This window comes from Erythrolamprus reginae, chromosome 11, assembly GCF_031021105.1.
Source record: "Erythrolamprus reginae isolate rEryReg1 chromosome 11, rEryReg1.hap1, whole genome shotgun sequence".
Taxonomy (NCBI): domain Eukaryota; kingdom Metazoa; phylum Chordata; class Lepidosauria; order Squamata; family Dipsadidae; genus Erythrolamprus; species Erythrolamprus reginae.
This window is the reverse complement of record NC_091960.1, coordinates 31152837-31173068: the sequence shown is the minus strand read 5'-3', so window position 1 is coordinate 31173068 and position 20232 is coordinate 31152837. Positions and strand designations below refer to the sequence as shown.

At 41.1% G+C, this 20232-nt stretch overlaps 2 protein-coding genes across 4 annotated transcripts in view; one reads left to right on the top strand and one right to left on the bottom strand.

Moving 5' to 3' along the window:
- The window catches only part of MACO1 (macoilin 1), a 117260-nt gene extending 104238 nt beyond the window's left edge, over nucleotides 1-13022 (bottom strand). Inside the window, exon 1 of the mRNA XM_070764235.1 lies at nucleotides 12536-13022. Within this exon, the coding sequence (XP_070620336.1) occupies nucleotides 12536-12615 (80 nt within the window). The 5' untranslated portion in view covers nucleotides 12616-13022. The remainder of the gene's footprint in view (nucleotides 1-12535) is intronic.
- A 455-nt stretch (nucleotides 13023-13477) lies between these two features.
- Nucleotides 13478-20232, top strand: part of LOC139174125 (RH-like protein) — a 38832-nt gene continuing 32077 nt past the window's right edge. For 2 of the 3 annotated variants that reach the window (XR_011560305.1, XM_070764237.1), the window contains exons 1-3: nucleotides 13478-13565; nucleotides 16607-16827; nucleotides 19933-20119. Coding sequence is in view for 2 of the 3 variants with exons in the window: in XM_070764237.1 (XP_070620338.1) it covers nucleotides 16692-16827; nucleotides 19933-20119 (323 nt within the window). In the remaining variant the exon portion in view is untranslated. Of the gene's footprint in view, nucleotides 13566-13634; nucleotides 13692-16606; nucleotides 16828-19932; nucleotides 20120-20232 lie in introns of those variants that run through there. The other variant, XM_070764238.1, reaches the window with a different exon arrangement.

Sequence of the window (20232 nt, the reverse complement as noted above, 5' to 3'; positions counted from 1 at the left end):
AGTATTAACAATCATGCTTAAGCAAGCTTAAGTCTTTAACATAAACTATCTTTATAATTATTCTTCATCACAGCATGGTATTATTCCCTTGCCCTAATTACACCCAAGGTTCAAAGGGTTATCTTGTATTTGATACTTAGAAAGTAAGGATTAAACAACAATTGGAAATACAATTGTTGCAACAACTGTTGCCATATGCCTAGTGGTAATTGTGGTTACCAGTACTTTAATACCGAAGAGCCTATGGACATGATGTAAGATCAGCTCTAACTGTCTCTCTAACACTGGTATTGTTTGCTGTTTTCAGAAAACCAGGTTCAAAACATGATATGTGCCTTCTGGACTATCCATTTCAGGTGCATGTTTAATATTTTTATGCAAAAAAAAAAAAGCTATCATTATTATGAGCACAACCTGTCCTTGAAATGGTTGATAAGCTTTAGACTTCAATATGTATAATATGGCTTATAATTTCATGATTGGATTGGTTTTTTTTTACAATATAGCATTGTTTACATAGGTTTGATTGTATTTATTTATATTTTGTATTATCTCTCATTTTTCTTGATTGAACTTAACGGATCTGCCTCTTTGTTATACAGAATTGTGTATGATCATGATAGCTTGGGCACAGATACAACATTAACATTTGGTAAAAGCTTTTAAAAATGAAACCTACACACATATATGACAGATGCATCAATACTTTTCTCAGAGGAGAAAAGAGAAATATACTGCTCAAAAAAATAAAGGGAACACTTAAGCAACGCAATATAACTCCAAGTAAATCAAACTTCTGTGAAATCAAACTGTCCACTTAGGAAGCAACACTGATTGACAATCAATTTCACATGCGGTTGTGCACATTCAACTTTGTACAGAACAAAGTATTCAATGAGAATAGTTCATTCATTCAGATCTAGGATGTGTTATTTGAGTGTTCCCTTAATTTTTTTGAGCAGTGTATTTTACACACAACCTTGAGCAACAGGTCCATATGCCAACAGAGCCTTACATTCATTTAACTAAAACAGCAGTCAGAGATCCTGATCTTGCCAGTCACCTAGCAAAGGACTTTGAGTACTGTTTTGGAATTGGGGTGGGGGGAGACTTAGGAATAGGTTTTCCCGCTTGGCGGGACCCAGGGGAAGAGCCTTCTCTGTGGTGGCCCCGGCCCTCTGGAACCAACTCCCCCCAGAGATTAGAATTGCCCCCACCCTCCTTGCCTTTCGTAAGCTACTTAAAACCCACCTCTGCCGCCAGGCATGGGGGAATTGAGATACTCGTTCCCCCTAGGCCTTTACAATTTTATGCATGGTATGCCTGTCTGTATGTTTGGTTTTTATAATAATGGGTTTTTAATTGTTTTTAGTATTGGATTATTATTGTATGCTGTCTTATTATTGCTGTTAGCCCCCCCGAGTCTCCGGAGAGGGGCGGCATACAAATCCAATCAATCAATCAATCAATCAATCAATCAATCAATAAATAAATAAATAAATAAATAAATAAATTTAAAATTAATACCACTGTTATGTACATCCATTTGGCTGCTGCAGCAGAATGCCAAAGTAGCATGGTATACTCCATTTGTTTGTTTGGCATCAACCGGGTTTTTCCCTCCCAGGGCAGTCTCCATCCAATGACTACCCCCATCTGGTCTTTATTCATGATTTATTCATCTATATAATACAATCTATCAATATATCCCACTACAACGAGCGGGGAAGAGTGGAGTGGAAGGGAGAGGGAGTAATCTAAAGTTAGAAATCATGTAAGTCTTCAGCTGAGTTCAAATAGTAAGACTCAAAATAGAACCCATAGCCTTTCCAGAAAAGGTGAGTTCTAGGATAAACATAAAAATTAGGAGATTACAATACGGCATTGTTTGACAATACAAGGGGTATTTGGTAATGTTACATAAAGAATGTGCTTTTTATTCTTCTACTCTCAAATGTTCTCATGGCCAAAGTCTTCTGTAACAATGCCACAAAAATGCATGGAGGTTTACTATGACCTTAAACTGTAAATATATAGGTATGGTAATCTGATTTTTAAAAAATGCCTAGAAAATATTAATTCATACACATACATTTAATAATTTAAGAAAAATTATCTGAGTTCAATCCATCCGATAACTATTGACAATATACTAATAACATAACTCACCAATATCTTTTACCCACAAAACTAATAAACATAACCAAACTAAGTTGGCACAATATATATCCTTGCTAGCTTGCAGGTACTACCCCCCACTTTTTTTCTTACCTCATCTAAAACCTTTACTATATTACCTATCTATCAATGCATATAGCAAAGCAGTACTTTATTCTTAAATTACTATATTTTATAGATATAAGACTATGTAAACACGAATATTGAATGCAAAATAATTATCTATAGATAAATGTTTGAAATGAATATACAACAATATATATATGCTACTGTATAAAAAGATTTCTTGCCTCACACCCCTTCTATCTTCCTTTTTGTATTTATTTATTTATTTATTTATTTATTTATTTATTTATTTATTTATTTATTTATTGGATTTGTATTCCCATTCCCCTTCCCTATTCTTAATAAACCAATAAAGTATTTTTTTTTTTTAAAGAAAACTACCGTACTAAGTTGTATTAGCCATGGAAAGAAGCCACATTCTTTTTGGCTTCGCATGTAAACTGTTTGTCTCTTTAAAACATTAACAAAAATGCCCCTTCTAACTCCCCATTTTTTCACCCACAACGAAGGAAATCTAGGGTTACTTATGGCTATCAGACAAGTTACTCCACAGTGCATCCAATCCGAGTAGTTACTTGGAGCTTATCAACATATTTACAGAGACTAATTTAGCACAAAATTTCTCAGTTTTTTTCAAATTCTTTGATGTCAACATGACAATTCTGTAATTACGCTAGCTCTGACAAAACGTAAAATTGTAGAAATGTTTTCAACCAGTGTTCAACATTTATGTAAGCTTGCATCCATTTTCAGTAAGCTTATAACAACTTTCTAAAATAGATCAGTATTATCACATTTATTATTTATTACAAGTCTTCCACTGTGATAGAATGCTGAGATAATGCTTTAAAGTAACTTCCTGACTTTATAGCTGAACTAAGATTTAAACTAACATGCCAATAAGAAGTGATTAGTACCCTCCAGAAATGTTGATTTTCATATGATAGTTGGACGTATGGTAGTGTAATTTTACACAAGGCTGTTGAAATATGATTTATACCCAATGCAGTTTTAGCACTTCAACTAGAACTTAATGCCTAGGTTCTAGAAATAAAATCGTACAGAAAGCTGATAGTTTAAGAAAGTGTGCAGAAGAGCAACAAAGATGATTAGACTTTCCCTCGCCCTAGGCTTATAAAATATATGCCTGGTATGTTAGTATGTATGATTGGTTTCTAAATTGGGGTTTTAAATTAACTTAAATATTAGATTTGTTTACATTGTATTATTATTGCTGTGAGCCGCCCCGAGTCTGCGGAGCGGCGCGGCATACAAATCTGATTAATAAATAATAAATAGTGCACTGGAGGTTAAAACATATGAAGAATGTTTGCAGGAACTGGGTATATGTCTAGTTTAATGAAAAGAAGAACCAGGGGAGACATGATAGCAATGTTCCAATATCTCAGGGGTTGCCACAAAGAAGAGGGAGTCAGGCTATTTTCCAAAGCACCTTAGGGTAGGACAAGAAGCAATGGGTGGAAACTAATCAAGGAAAGAAGCAACTTAGAACTAAGGAGAAATTCCCTGACATTTAGAACAATTAATCAGTGGGACAGCTTGCCTCCAGAAGTTGTGAATGCTCCAACACTGGAAGTTTTTAAGAAGATGTTGGATAACCATTTGTCTAAGTGGTTTCCTGCCTAAGCAGGGGTTTGAACTTCCAAAGTCCATTATTCTACACTGCTCAAAAAAATTAAGGGAACACTCAAGAACACATCTTAGATCTGAATGAATGACATTGAATACCTTGTTCTGTACAAAGTTGAATGTGCTGACATGTGAAATTGACTGTCAATCAGTGTTGCTTCCTAAGTGGACAGTTTGATTTCACAGAAGTTTGATTTACTTGGAGTTATATTGTGTTAAGTGTTCCCTTTATTTTTTTGAGCAGTACAGATATATTCTACATTTATTCAAATGTTATTACTGCATACATCAATAGGAAAAGGCAGGGCTCCTAATAATGCTATACAGACCCATGTTTTTTCAAGCAATCCATCCAACAACAACAGCATTTTAGTATAGATACACTTTTATGCTAGTATCCTTGTCTTTCCAATCCTCAATCATTTATATGCCAAATTCTTCCATACCAATTTCTTGCTCTGCAAACTAAAACCTTCAAAATAAAGCCAAAAGACTGTTCTTGGCATGGTTTCACGAAGTACAAGGTAATATTCTGCCATATTAAGATTAAAGAAGCAGAGGGATCTGCTACAAAGCTAAATTCATGCATTAACCTAATAAATTAATCATATGTCTGAAACATCTACCAATCAATGTTCAATAGGGAAGCAGAACATAAATCTTGCAATTTTTAGCCCCATGCTTGAAGGAAAAAACAACAACATCAGGATTACTATCTTCTTGAGGTATAACAAGCAGGAAGAGGGAGATTGTGATCCCCATATATAGAGTGCTGGTGAGACCACATTTGGAGTACTGTGTTCAGTTCTGGAGACCTCACCTACAAAAAGATATTGACAAAATTGAACGGGTCCAAAGACGGGCTACAAGAATGGTGGAAGGTCTTAAGCATAAAACGTATCAGGAAAGACTTAATGAACTCAATCTGTATAGTCTGGAGGACAGAAGGAAAAGGAGGGACATGATCGAAACATTTAAATATGTTAAAGGGTTAAATAAGGTCCAGGAGCGAAGTGTTTTTAATAGGAAAGTGAACACAAGAACAAGGGGACACAATCTGAAGTTAGTTGGGGGAAAGATCAAAAGCAACATGAGAAAATATTATTTTACTGAAAGAGTAGCAGATCCTTGGAACAAACTTCCAGCAGACGCGGTTGGTAAATCCACAGTAACTGAATTTTAAACATGCCTGGGATAAACATATATCCATTGTAAGATAAAATACAGGAAATAGTATAATGGCAGACTAGATGGACCATGAGATCTTTTTCTGCCGTCAGACTTCTATGTCTCTATGTTTCTGTGGCCTGGCAAAAAAGCACAGAAGATCTGGGCTGAAGGTTGGGTCATGATCTCTGAGACCACATCGAACTTTGTCTACACCAGGGGTCTCCAACCTTGGCAACTTTAAGACTTGTGGATTTTTCTGGCTGAGGAATTCTGGGAGTTGAAACCCACAAGTCTTAAAGTGGCCAAGGTTGGAGACCCCTGGTCTGCAGCATGCATTGTTGTAGCAAATTTATATTCTGACTAGGAACTGCAGGGAACATGTCCTCTATCTACCCAATCAAGTCTTCTGCCACTCAAGATCAAGAAAAGCTATACTTTATGTCTGTCATTCCAAAACATTAGCATATAAGAGGCTAGGGAACTTAAACAATTGTTATACTCAGTTTTAACAGTACATGACAAAACTAACCAACATAGGTTAGATTTACAGATACTGTATGCAGATTGGTGTTAATTCTGTTGCTGGAAGGGCCGTGCCTACGTCTTTATAGGAAAGGATGATCATAGCATTATAAATATAAACGAGCGGTCAGGGAAGAGAGTCAGTCCAGGGGGTATCAATAACTAGAGCTCGGCTCTATTTGGAATCATCATTGTTCAAAGCAAGCAGTTGATAATTTTAGAATAGAACAACAGAGCTGGAAGGGACCTTGGAGGTCTTCTGGTCGAACCCCCTGCTTAAGCAGTAAATTCTACACCACAAGCTGTTCCACTAATTAACTGTTCTCCCTGTCAAGAAATTTCTCCTTAGCTCTAAGTTGCTTCTCTCCTTGTTTAGTTTCCACCCATTGCTTCTTGTTCTATCCCCAGATGCTTTGGAGAATAGGTTGACTCCCTCTTCTTTGTGGCAACCCCTGAAATACTGGAATACTGCTATCATGTCTCCTCTGGTCCTTCTTTTCATTAAACTACTAGACATACCCAGTTCCTGCAACTGTTCTTCATATATTTTAGCCTCCAGTCGCCTAATCATCTTTGTTGCTCTTCTCTGCTGTCTAATTTCTAGAGTCCCAACATCCTTTTTGCATCGTGGCGACCAAAACTGGATGCAGTATTCCAAGTGTGGCCTTACCAGGACCTTCTAAAATGGTATTAACACTTCATGTGATTTTGATTCTATCCCTCTGTTAAGGCAGCCTAGAACTGTGTTGGCTTGTTTGGCAGCTGCTGCACACGGCTGGCTCATATTTAAATGGTTGTCCACTGGGACTCCAAGATCTCTCTCACAGTTACTAGTGTTGAGTAAGCTACCACTTATACCAGTGATGGCAAACCTATGGCACGGGTGCCACAGGTGGCATGCGGAGCCATATCTGCTGACAGGCGAGCTGTTGCCCTAGCTCAGCTCTAATGTGCATGTGTGTGATTTTTGGCTCGCACAGAGGCTTTGGGAGGGCGTTTTTGGCTCCCAGAGAGTCTCTGGGGGGAAGGGGGAGGTTGTTTTTACTCTCCCCTTGCTCCAGGGAAACAAAGAAACATAGAAACATAGAAGACTGACGGCAGAAAAAGACCTCATGGTCCATCTAGTCTGCCCTTATACTATTTCCTGTGTTTTATCTTAGGATGGATATATGTTTATCCCAGGCATGTTTAAATTCAGTTACTGTGGATTTACCAACCACGTCTGCTGGAAGTTTGTTCCAAGGATCTACTACTCTTTCAGTGAAATAATATTTTCTCACGTTGCTTTTGATCTTTCCCCCAACTAACTTCAGATTGTGTCCCCTTGTTCTTGTGTTCACTTTCCTATTAAAAACACTTCCCTCCTGGACCTTATTTAAGCCTTTGGAGCCCGGAGAGGTCGAAACACGAGCCTACTGGGCCCATCAGAAGCTGGAAAACAGGCCATTTCCGGCCTCCAGAAGGCCATGGGGGAGTGGGGGAAGCTGTTTTCGCACTCCTCAGGCTTTGGATTATGGGTGGGCACTCACGCATGTGTGATAGTGCGCGCTCACGCTTTTTTACTCACCCGAGGGGAAAAAAAGGTTCGCCATCACTGACTTATACTATACTTGTACATTTTGGGGGTTTTGCCTAAATGTCAAACCATTGAATTTCATTTTGTCAGATAGCGACCAAGGTCTGTCTTCGGAGAGGGGCGGCATACAAATCTAAGTAATAAATAAATAAAATATCCTTTTGTATCTTGAGCCTACCTTCTGGAGGGTTAGCTATTCCTGCAAATTTGGTGTCATCTGCAAATTTGACAAATCTATCCCCTTGTCCAAGTCATTGATGAAGATGTTGAATGGGTCTAAAACAGAGCCTTGGAGTACCCTACTGCAGTGTTTCCCAACCTTGGCAACTTGAAGATATCTGGACTTCAACTCCCAGAATTCCCCAGCCAGCATTCGCTGGCTGTGGAATTCTGGGAGTTGAAGTCCAAATTTCTTCAAGTTGCCAAGGTTGGGAAACACTGCCCTACTGCATACTTCCCTCCATGTAGATCTTGATTTGATCTTAACTGGGCTACCTTTGTCACATCAATGAAGAATCGTGCCCTGTCCAGTGCGTTTTGATAGCCCCAAAATAACTAGGCTAGATCTTTGTTTACTGCTCTGAAAGATCTGGTTAGCCTTGGTTTCTCTCCTAGAATTCTTTTAAAACGCCTTGGATTGTTTATATCAAATTTTGTTTTCTGTAAGTAGCAATTGGGAAAATGCAGGCATGCCCTGTCAACTGTTTTCCTAAACATTTAAATAGTACTATTCACTATTATATAGAGAGCACGCAACAGATATGTGAAAAATATATAAATGAGCTTGGAAAATTAGCAGTTCTTGAGCAGTTCTAAGCAGTTAGCTATGCAGTATTACATAATAGAACTTCCATTCAAGTGGGCAAATTTCCTTTGGGGGGAATATAGATTTTCACAGATGGGTCTCATACTAAGTTATTCTTTTTGACGGTTATTAATCTGTGACTTCTCTGAAAACAAAACTCACAGAGCAGGGGTATTGATATTGTGATCTCTTTCCCTTCCCCAGTCATTATGAAAACGTAACTCCTCAGGCTTAGCCAATGAAAAGTATAATTTGTCTGCCAAACTTTATACCTATTAGGCCCTTTGTAGTTATATAAACTGACAGCAATATAGCATTTTCTGCAAATTGTGCAGAAATCTTCACTGAAATACTATTAAAATTCATGATTGGCAGAGGTGAATGAAGTATTATTTTCAACTAATGTTAATTACTTAAAAACAACTACTGCATATATTATGCAAAAACTAAATTGCCACAGAAAAATCCAATTCTTTAATATAGAAACATAGAAGTCTGACGGCAGAAAAAGACCTCATGGTCCATCTAGTCTGCCCTTATACTAATTTCTGTATTTTACCTTAGGATGGATATATGTTTATCCCAGGCATGTTTAAATTCAGTGACTGTGGATTTACCAACCACGTCTGCTGGAAGTTTGTTCCAAGGATCTACTCCTCTTTCAGTAAAATAATATTTTCTCACGTTGCTTTTGATCTTTCCCCCAACTAACTTCAGATTGTGTCCCCTTGTTCTTGTGTTCACTTTCCTATTAAAAACACTTCCCTCCTGAACCTTATTGAACCCTTTGACATATTTAAATGTTTCGATCATGTCCCCCCTTTTATTTCCCTCCAAAGAATACGAGCCATTTTTGGTATATCACCGGAAAAGAAAATAACACAAAAATAAATAAATAAATAAATATAGACCTGGAAAATTGAAAAACCCAACAGTGATTCTCCAATTTAGGAAGGAAGTCTGAAGTTAAAAGTCTCCAGAATGGTTACAGTAGTTACAAAAAGGAAAAGCCCATGATTTAAATAATTATATTAAAGCCAAAAAAATTGTCTTTGTGTAAGGGACTGTGGCAAATAATAAAGGGGTAGGGAAGTAAACATAAGAAAACTAAGCAGAGAGAAAAACATAAGATGTGTAAAACTGTTATAGAGAAGGATCGGGAAATGTAATTTCTGAGGAAATAGTAAAAAAGCAGAAGATCATAATAAATGAGTCGAGTCATTACCAAAGCTCATTGACAAAGAACACCAATGGCATGGGGGGGGGGGGGCATTGGAATAGCTTGGCAAACTACAACAGGGAGGGATGAAAAGGCAAGATCAGGCTCATTAACGTAGAGAAAGGCAACAGGAAGCAGTTCCTGAACATAGAAAAAAGTTTTCACTATAGGACACAGGTACAAAGTTAGCATTAAAAATTGCAGAATCTGAAATTTCCTACAGAAAATGCTGTCAACATAGAGTGGAAGCAAGGAAACAGGTGTCTTCTGAATTTGAGGATGAGAGAATCTACAATTAGCCAGAGGGAGCCAAGAGTGTTGGCCAACATTATCTCTCTTTCTTCTTTGTCCTTTCAAGAGATGGTAGTTTCACTGGATGATGTTATGGATAAATGAGTAGGAAAGCAAAATAATCCCTGAAAACATTGCCAATCTAAAAGTAATGGGGGATTCTAGAAGATGTTCTCTATGAGAGGAAACTATGGATGGTTTCTAATTGTAGGATTGTAGGATGTTTACAAAATTTATTTGCTGCCCATCTAATATCCGATGACTCTGGGCAGCTTACAATGTAGATTTGATAGCATCAGAACAATCTGACAAGGCCTAAGTAATGATGCTGTGTTAACCCTCTATGTTGTTTTCTTTTTGTCTTTAGGATATGGTCTGTTCCTGAGGGGAGGCTGCGTGTCAGGACGCAGCCATTTTATTTGGAATCTTTGGCCTGCCACACTTTATACAGTTCTACTATGCATTTTCTACTGTGGGAAAATGGGAGGGGGATTGTATGGGGTTGTCACTGCACCTGCATGGAAGGAGATGAGTGGATCCTTCCACCACGGCAAGTGAAGATTGGACAACGTCACAATCAAAGTGTTGGTTATGACCTATAAAGCTCTTCATGGCATCGGACCAGATTATCTCCGGGACCACCTTCTGCCGCATGAATCCCAGCGACTGGTTAGGTCCCACAGAGTTGGCCTTCTCCAGGTCCCGTCGACTAAGCAATGTCGTTTGGCGGGACCCAGGAGAAGAGCCTTTTCTGTGGCGGCCCCGACCCTCTGGAACCAGCTTCCCCTGGATATCAGAGTTGCCCCCACCCTCCTTGCCTTTCGCAAGCTCCTTAAAACCCACCTCTGTTGTCAGGCATGGGGGAATTGAAATTTCACTTCCCCCTAGGCTTATAGAATGTATACATGGTATGTTTGTATGTATGAGTGGTTCTTTAAATTGGGGTTTTTTAGATTGTTTTTAATATTAGATTTGTTTACATTGTCTTTTTATATTGTTGTTAGCCGCCCCGAGTCTTCGGAGAGGGGCGGCATACAAATCTAATAAATACAAATACAAACGTGATGGATTTGTGGGTGTGGGGGCAAGGACTTCAACTTTCAACTGGTGGTGAAACCCGGGAAAATTCAGATTCGGGTTTCAACCAGATATACCAACATGGCTCTAATAATAAATTGGGACTTTAAGGAATATGTTGACTTGGGACTCTGATTTAATTTTGGATGCTATTTGGAACCTAACATTTGGACTGTAACCATTATGGAAGGCTGTTCTAGAAGAAAGACAGACTCTCAGGGGCAAGATTCCTGGTGTAGGTGTGGTGTAACTAGACTGAAGGCCAACCACAGGAAAGAAATGACTTCACCCAGAGTCTTGCAGAAGATCACAAGCTTCTACCGTTAAAAGCTGTGTTTCTCAACCTGGCCAACTTTAAACAGGGTTCCTTTCAAGCTTGTTATGTTGGCTGGGGAATTTGGAGAGTTGGAAGTTCACACACACCTTAAAAAGTTGCTGAGGTTGAGAAACACTGAAGAATACAAGAGATCCAGGACAAATGTCTTCCATTGGGTGCAAGTGTCCAAGCCCGAAGGGCAGAGACCGGTCAAGGGTGCCTAGACGAGAGGCAGAAATGGGGAAATCCTGTCCATGGACCCAGACCGTTCACGGAAGACTCTTAAAAAGCTGCTCTCAGAATTGTGTCTTTAAAGTCGCTTGTAAGGTAAAAGAATCCCCCCCCCAAAAAAGAGGTTTAAAATCTGAACCATGTATGAAAGGGACTTCTTTCCTTAAGATGCTGCTTCCCCACTTTATCCAAGGTGAACTATCACAAACATCTTCTTCCCTTTGCAGACCAACTGTTCCTCCCCACCCCACCCCACCCCCAAAAAAACCCTGGTGCTTTCTAGAAGCACAGGACTACAAAACCAACCCTCCCACCAAGCCAGCAATGCTGTGAATCGAGGCCAGCTGCAGCCTTTAAAAGAAGGGAGGAGGCCCTGCTGGGAAAAGCTGGAGTTTGGAAACGAAAGGAAAACTGAAAGGACACCCCCCCCCCCCTTTCTTTAAAAGGACCACAAGGCCACTTCCAGAAGCCGGACAGAGCTTTTGCATTGGGGGGGTTGAAGGGGGAGTTAGTAGAGAAAAGGCACATCTTCCCCACCCACCCACTAAGTAGGCTGCACTACAATTCCCATGCTCCCCTCCTTATGAAGAGCCCCACCACACACCTACCCAAGCAGGCTGTACTACAACCCCCATGCTCCCCTCCCCTCCTTATGAAGAGCCCTACCACACACCTACCCAAGCAGGCTGTACTACAACCCCCATGCTCCCCTCCCCTCCTTGTGAAGAGCCCCCCACCCAATTAGGCTGCACTACAACCCCCATGCTCCCCTCCCCTCCTTATGAAGAGCCCCCCACCCCACCTTCACCCAAGCAGGCTGCACTACAACTCCCATGCTGCCCTCCCCTCATGAAGAGCCCCCCAACCACCCACCCAAGCAGACTGCACTACAACCCCCATGCTCCCTTCCCCTCCTTATGATGAGCCCCCACTCAAGCAGGCTACACTAAAACTCCCATGCTCCCCTCCCCTCCTTATGAAGAGCCCTCCCACCCACCCAAACAGGCCGCACTACAACTCCCATGCTCCCCTCCTTATGACGAGCCCCCTAACCACCCACCCAAGCAGACCGCACTACAGCTCCCATGCTCCCCTCCTTATGAAGAGTCTCAAGCGGGGGTGGGGGAGATTTGAGCCCGCCGAAAGGCTCCTCCGGGCCGGCTGGGGACGATGGGAGAGGCGCCTCAGCGCTTGTGTGAAGGGGAAGCCCGGCGGGGTCGGAGAGGCGCGCCAGGGAACCCGGGGGCTTTTGGGGTGTGTGTGTGAGGCAGTCTGCGTGTGTGAGGAGAGCGCAGCGCGGGCCTGAGGGGAGCCGGGGAAGGGGGCGGCGGCGGCGGGGGGAGGTGTCCGGTCCCCGCCTGAGGGGAGCTGGCTGGCCGGGACGGGGCGCCGCTGACAGGCCGGGCGGGGCGGGCGCGGCAGGTGCGGCCCTACCTGCCGTAGATGCCCTCCGTGATGCGGTTCCGCTTCAGCGGCCGCCGGAGTTTGCTGCAGTCGGCGCTCCGGCGCTTCATCCTCCCGCCCGGCTCGGCGAGTCCCAACCTGGCCTGCTGGCGGCGGCGACGGCTGCTCCTCTCGCCCCGCCCGGGTCACGGCGACAACATCCGAGCGCGCCGGTCCGCGCGGAGGCCCGGAAAGACTCCCGCTCTCGTTTGGGGCTCCGGCGCTCTGGTCTCCCCGCCCCTTCCTCCCGCCCCTCTTTTTTCTCTTCTCCCCCTCTCGGAAACAAAGAAATAAAAAATAATTTCGGATCCGTCCCTCCCCGCCGCCGCGGCCCCGCGCGCAGGCTCCGCGCCTCGCCCCGCCTCCTTTCAAGCCCGGGCCCAATCCGCTGCGGGCTTAACAGGAGGGCGATGCGGGGAAGGGTCAATCAGCGCGGGGCCAGGGCGAGGAGAGACGGGCGAGCCGGCCAATGAAAAGCAGGGGCAGCCACCGACCGCCCCTTTCTTAAGACAACAAGGACCGCCCAGTCGCGCGAACCACCGGCCTGGAAGTCTGTGACAGAAAGGATTGAAGAGGAGCATGTCCAATCCTGGGGTGGAGTTAAGAGCAGAGGGGCGGGGCAGTGTCAATATATCCCAATGGGAGAGAAAGAAAGGTGGTTCCCCCCCCTCCTTTTGTTCTCAATATTTGGTTTGGGAATACGATACAGCCCTCTAACGATTAATTGACGTAAATGCTGACCAATAAACTCTTCCCGCCATCCGTGGCTCGAAGATGAGAAGAGGCAAAGAATAATGCTCCCGCTATTTTCTAAAACAGGCTCGCGGACGGACCCGCCCACTTACAAAAATGATGCTCTATTGAGCCAATAAAGATAGCGCTCCACAGAAAGGGCCTTGAAAACGACCAATAAGAGTTCTGGACTAAATGGGACTAGGCGTAATAGCCGTGCAAAGTGTCCTGGGAAATCGAGTCTTGGCCAATCGGGGTGGGAGTTCTCCCTCTGTAGCCTTTTGTTAAGGTGGCTGGTATCTCTTATTTATTTATTTTATTTGTTTATTTTATTTATTTATTTTCTCAAGTACATAGATATAACATTATTTATATACATAAGATGGGTGCTGATAAGAGGGAACAATTATGGATGGTATGTTTGTGTGTATGTTTTGCTTTTTAATAAGGGGTTTTTAGTGACTTTTAATTATTAGATTTGTTATACAGTACATTGTTTTATTATTGTTGTGAGCTGCCCTGAGTCTACGGAGAGGGGCGGCATACAAATCTAATAAATAATAATAATTATTATTATGTAAGCTTATATACATAATTTATACATATATATATGTATAAATTATGTATATAAACTTACATAATTGTTCCCTCTTACCAGCACCCATCTATGTATATTACCAATACGTACTTGAGAAAATAAATGTTATATAAATATACATGTATATTTATACAGCTGAAAACATTTTAACACATACATGTATATTATATATATAAGATGGGTACTGATAAGAAGGAACAATTTTGTAAATTTCTATACTATATATAGTACAGTATATTTATATTAAATATAAATATAAATATTATATAAATATTTGTACAACCCACCACTGCTTTAAATGGTCACTAAATGCAGCTCGTTTTTTTGTTATGTGTTTTGTTTTGTATTTTTATGTATGTGTGTTGTGTTTCGTTTTTGAAAATAATAAAATATTTTAAAAATTAAATTAAATGGTCACTAAATGAACCAGTGTAAGTCGAGGGCTATATACTGTATTTTTCGGAGTATAAGACACACTTTTTTTCTCCCTAAAAGAGGCTGAAAATTTGGGTGTGTCTTATACTCTGAATGTAGTTTTTTCGAAGCTGTTTTTCCAACCCTAACTAAGTGCAAACCATCTTCCTAGCTCTTACCCTGCAAGTGTTTTCATTGTTACTCTATCCAAAGAATGTTTTTCCAGCTCTAAGGGGGGACATGATCAAAACATTTAAATATGTTAAAGGGTTAAATAAGGTTCAGGAGGGAAGTGTTTTCAATAGGAAAGTGAACACAAAAACTAGGGGGCACAATCTGATGCTAGTTGGGGAAAGATTAGAAGTAACATGAGAAAATATTTTACTGAAAGAGTAGTAGATGCTTGGAACAAACTTCCAACAGATGTGGTTGGTAAATCCAGAGTCACTGAATTTAAATATGCCTGGGATAAACACATAGAAACATAGAAGACTGACGGCAGAAAAAGACCTCATGATCCATCTAGTCTGCCCTTATACTATTTCCTGTATTTTATCTTAGGATGGATATATGTTTATCCCAGGCATGTTTCAATTCAGTTACTGTGGATTTATCAACCACGTCTGCTGGAAGTTTGTTCCAAGGATCTACTACTCTTTCAGTAAAATAATATTTTCTCATGTTGCTTTTGATCTTTCCCCCAACTAACTTCAGATTGTTCTTGTGTTCACTTTCCTATTAAAAACACTTCCCTCCTGGACCTTATTTAACCCCAATTAATCCATCCTAAGATAAAATACAAGAAATAGTATAAGGGCAGATTAGATGGACCATGAGGTCTTTTTCTGCCGTCAGTCTTTTATGTTTCTATGTTTCTAAGTCTTTGCAGGCTTTTTTTCATTGCTCTACTTGCTCCGAATAAGTTTCTTTCCAGCCCAGCGAGGTGCTAACTATCTTCCCAGCTCTTGCTACTTGCAGTCTCTTTCATTGTTACTCTCTCTGAATAAAGGTTTTTTTTTAAGCCCTAACAAAGGGATAAAATAATGTGCTGAAGCTGACCAGACTAAGGACACTAACCAGATGAATACCTGGTGAGAAGATTCTTTTCCCTATTTTCCTCCCCCAAAACTAAGCTGCGTCTCATACTCCAGTGCTTCTTATACTGCAAAAAATACGGTAGGTTGCAAAAATAAAGTTATCCATAGCTATGTGCCGAGTTGGGGAAGCCTGCACATCAATTTGAAACTTTGCTTTAGTTCCTGGGAGAAATTAGCCAGGAAACTGTTCGGAAACTTCAGATCGTGCAGAATGCAGCTGCAAGAGCAATCATGGGCTTCCCCAAAAATGCCCATATAACACCAACACTCCGCAATCTGCATTGGTTGCTGATCAGTTTCCGGTCACAATTCAAAGTGTTGGTAATGACCTATAAAGCTCTTCATGGCACCGGACCAGATTATCTCAGGGACCGCCGTCTGCTGCACGAATCCCAGTGACCAGTTAGGTCCCACAGAGTGGGCCTTCTCCGGGTCCCGTCAACTAAACAATGTCGTTTGGCGGGGCCCAGGGGAAGAGCCTTCTCTGTGGTGGCCCCGGCCCTCTGGAACCAACTCCCCCCAGAGATTAGAATTGCCCCCACCCTCCTCGCCTTTCGTAAGCTCCTTAAAACCCACCTCTGCCGTCAGGCATGGGGGAACTGAGATACTCTTTCCCCCTAGGCCTTTACAATTTATGCATGGTATGTTTGCTTGTAGGTGTGATTGGTTTTAAAATAAGGTTTTTTTCATTTTTGTAGTATTGGATTTACTGCTGTTTTTATTATTTTTGTTAGCCGCCCCGAGTCTACGGAGAGGGGCGGCATACAAATCCAATAAATAAGTAACTAAGTAAGTAAGTAAGTAAGTAAGTAAGTAAGTAAGTAAGTAAGTAAGTAAGTAAGTAAGTAAGTAAGTAAATAAGTAAACAAGTAAGTAAGTAAATAAGTAAACAAACAAACAAACAAACAATGCAATTACAATATTGTCCTGTTTCTCTCCTCTGAGTTCAAATAAGTGCACCTGTGTCAGGCTCACAAAGTTGATGAGCATACGGTATGTAAGTGTCTACTCCTAGGAGGTTTTCAGTAGTACCCATTTTGGTGTGACTCTAATGATTGCAGACAATCAGCTTGCTCAATACTAATCAAACATCTGTCAGCAACAGGTCAGGCGGTGCCCTGGCCGGTCTTAGATAAGGGTTATGTGCTTTGCTAATTCCTTCTGAGAACTCTTATCTCCTTCACAGCTTTCTCTTTTCTTACTTTCTTCTTTTTTTCCCAGTGGAGACTCGTGGAATGTTTGAACCAGAGGGGCTGCGTTCAACGCTTGCCTGGTCCTTGTTTGGCTGCTCTTCTTGTAAACCACGATGCCTTCCCAGTATCCTCCCAATCTCCGGATTCGCCTCCCGGTGCTCATACTTCTTTTGGAAGCTGCTTTAATCCTTATATTTGGTCTCTTCGTTTCTTACGACCACAGTCCGAATCTTGCAAGAGACTACCCAGGTAAGGCTGCCTGCTTGCTTGCTGTCGGGGTTGAAGACTGTCTTTATTTATTTATTTATCTATCTATCTATCTATCTATCTATCTATCTATCTATCTATCTATCTATCTATCTATTTTTTTATTTATCTATTTATTTATTTATCTATTTATCTATCTATTTATCTATCTATCTATCTATCTATCTATTTATCTATCTATTTATTTATCTATTTATTTATTTATCTATTTATCTATCTATTTATTTATCTATTTATTTATTTATTTATCTATCTATCTATTTATCTATCTATTTATTTATTTATCTATCTATCTATCTATTTATCTATCTATTTATTTATCTATTTATTTATCTATTTATTTATTTATTTATCTATCTATCTATTTATCTATCTATTTATTTATTTATCTATTTATTTCTTTGTTTCTTTGTTTATTTATTATTTATTATTTATTATTTATTTATTTTTTATTTATTGGATTTGTATGCCGCCCCTCTCCGTAGACTCGGGGCGGCTAACAACAATGATAAAAACAGCATGTAACAATCCCATTAATAAAACAACTAAAACCCTTATTATAAAACCAAACATACACACAAACATACCATGCATAACTTGTAATGGCCTTGGGGGAAGGAATATCTTAACTCCCCCATGCCTGGCAGCATAAGTGAGTCTTACGAAAGACAGGGAGGGTGGGGGCAGTCCTAATCTCCAGGGGGAAGTTGGTTCCAGAGAAGGCTCTTCCCCTGGGGCCCGTCAAACGACATTGTCTTTGGTGGCATTGGAAGGTTATGTAAAGCAGGGGCTCTCGAAACTTGGCAACTTGAAGACCTGTGGACTTCAACTCCCAGAATTCCTCAGCCAGGAAAGCTTCAAAGCCTTAAAGTTGCCAAGCTTGGAGATCCCTGATGTAAAGGATGGTAGTTCAGGGAAATTCCTTCTCCAGAAAGGTTCGTCCATTTGTGCTGCGTCCACAGCTGTGAGGAATTCAACACTGTTAATTGGATGCAGCCTTAGTTGGGAAGAGAAGGTACAGTTAAACAGCTATAGTACAAAATCTCCTTCATCTTTAGGTAAAATGGAAAGAGATGCATAGCTCATCTGTTTGGAAGCCATACTGCATTTCTGACATTAACACCCTTGAAAATGTCCAGAGATACTTCACCAGAAGAGCCCTTCACTCCTCTACCCGTAACAGAACGCCCTACGAAACTAGACTTACAATCCTGGGTCTAGAAAGCTTAGAACAAAGACGCTTCAAACATGATTTAAGTATTGCCCACAAGATCATATGCTGCAATGTCCTGCCTCTCAAAGACTACTTCAGCTTCAACCACAACAACACAAGATACAAGCTTAATATTAACCGCTCCAAACTTGACTGTAAAAAATACGAAGTTGTCGAAGCGTGGAATTCACTACCGGACTCTGTAGTATCATCCCCTAACCCACAACACTTTATCCTTAGACTATCCACAGTTGACCTCATCAAGTTCCTAAGAGGTCAGTAAGGGGCGTACATAAGTGCACCAGAGTGCCTACCATCCCCTGTCCTATTGTCTCTCCTATATCCAATATATCTTCTCTTCTATCCCTATATTTTTTCCTGCTATTCTCTCATAGTTATATTTTACTCCTTTATTTTCTCCTCTATTCCCCCTTTAATACATTCTACCTGATTATATCCTCTATAACCCTCATTGTGTATTATTGCGTATTAGACAAAACAAACAAATAAATAAATAAAATAAATAAAGAGTCTTTGGGACAATCTAGTGATGCATGGTCCAAGTTTTTATAAGGGGTTTTAAGTTGTTCTCTTAAACTTGTTATTTATTTATTTAATTTTGTCCAATACACAATAATACACAATGAAGGTGGTAAAGGACACCTTCAGGAAAATAAAAATAGAGAAGGAATAGAAGAGAGAGTATAGGATAAAATAAGTCAATGAGAGAATAGAAGAAAGATTTAGGGATAGAAGAGAAGATGTATGGGGTATAGGATATAGGACAGACAATAAGACGGGTCGGAAGGCATTCTAGTGCACTTATGCACGCCCCTTACTGACCTCTTAGGAATCTGGAGAGGTCAACCGTGGACAGTCTAAGGGTAAAACGTTGGGGGTTAGGGGATGACACTACGGAGTCCGGTAATGAGTTTCATGCTTCAACAACTCTTACTAAAGTCGTATTTTTTACAGTCAAGTTTGGAGCGGTTAATCTTGAGCTTGAATCTGTTATGTGCTCTAGTGTTGTGGCGGTTGAAGCTGAAGTAGTCATTGACAGGCAGGACGTTGCAGCATATGATCTTGTAGGCCCACCAATTGTCCAGGGGGATCTTGAGCAGAAAGAGAAGGCAAGACCCTCCCTTTCTCTTGACCCCCAACAAATGGTACTCAAGGGAACCCTGCCTTCCTCAACCAACAGAGGCGGCACATGGACATCCATTTCAATAACCACCGATACACTTGGCATCCATGAATCTATCTAATCCTGCCTTGGCTGACAGCTGGCACAACCTCTTCTGGAAGGGAATTTCATAAACCAAGGACCCTCTGGGTGGAGAAATATTTCCCTTTATTTGTCCTCGCTTTCTTATCTATGAATTTTACGGAGTGCCCCCTCGACCTAGTATTGTGTGATAGGGAAAATAATTTTTCTCTATCCACCCATGCATGATTTTATACACTTTGATACTTTTATACACACTCTATCCCATGCATGATTTTATACACTTCGATCAAGTCACCCCTTAAACGCCGTCTTTCAAGGCTGAAGAGACCAAGGTGTTGCAACCTGGTTTCATAAGGGAGGGGCTCCATTTCCTTGATCACTCTTGTTGCCCTTTTTTGCACCTTTTCCAGTTCCATTATATATTTTCAAGCCGGGCGCATGTGTGCGAGCTGCCGAAGATTCTGCGCATGCACAGACCCACACACTCTCACATTTTTGGTACTGCTGGGTAAACCAGTCGGTCAATTATGTGGTTGAAACCAAACAAACCACATTAAGGCTCAGTACGATGGGGCAATTGCAGCTGGGCTTCCTGGCTGGAGGTCCCTGTGGCTCCTTGACATAAGCCTTCTGTGTTTCCCTGCAGTGTTCCAAGATGTCAACCTCATGGTGATTTTTGGCTTCGCCTACTTCCTCGCCTTCCTGCAGAGATACGGCTTCAGCAGCGTCGGATTCAACCTTCTCCTGGCGGCCCTCGGCGTGCAGTGGGCCGTGCTTGTCGATGGGTTCCTCTTTCACTTCTCAGCTGGGGAAATAAGGATAAACCTGCAAAGGTAGAGGTCAAAGGACACGGAGTGTGGTTCCCTGCTAGGTGGCTCTGTTCACCTTGTCTCATAGGGTTAAGGGAAAATGGGAGGAAAGAGCATTGCAAGGTGGGTTCCTATTG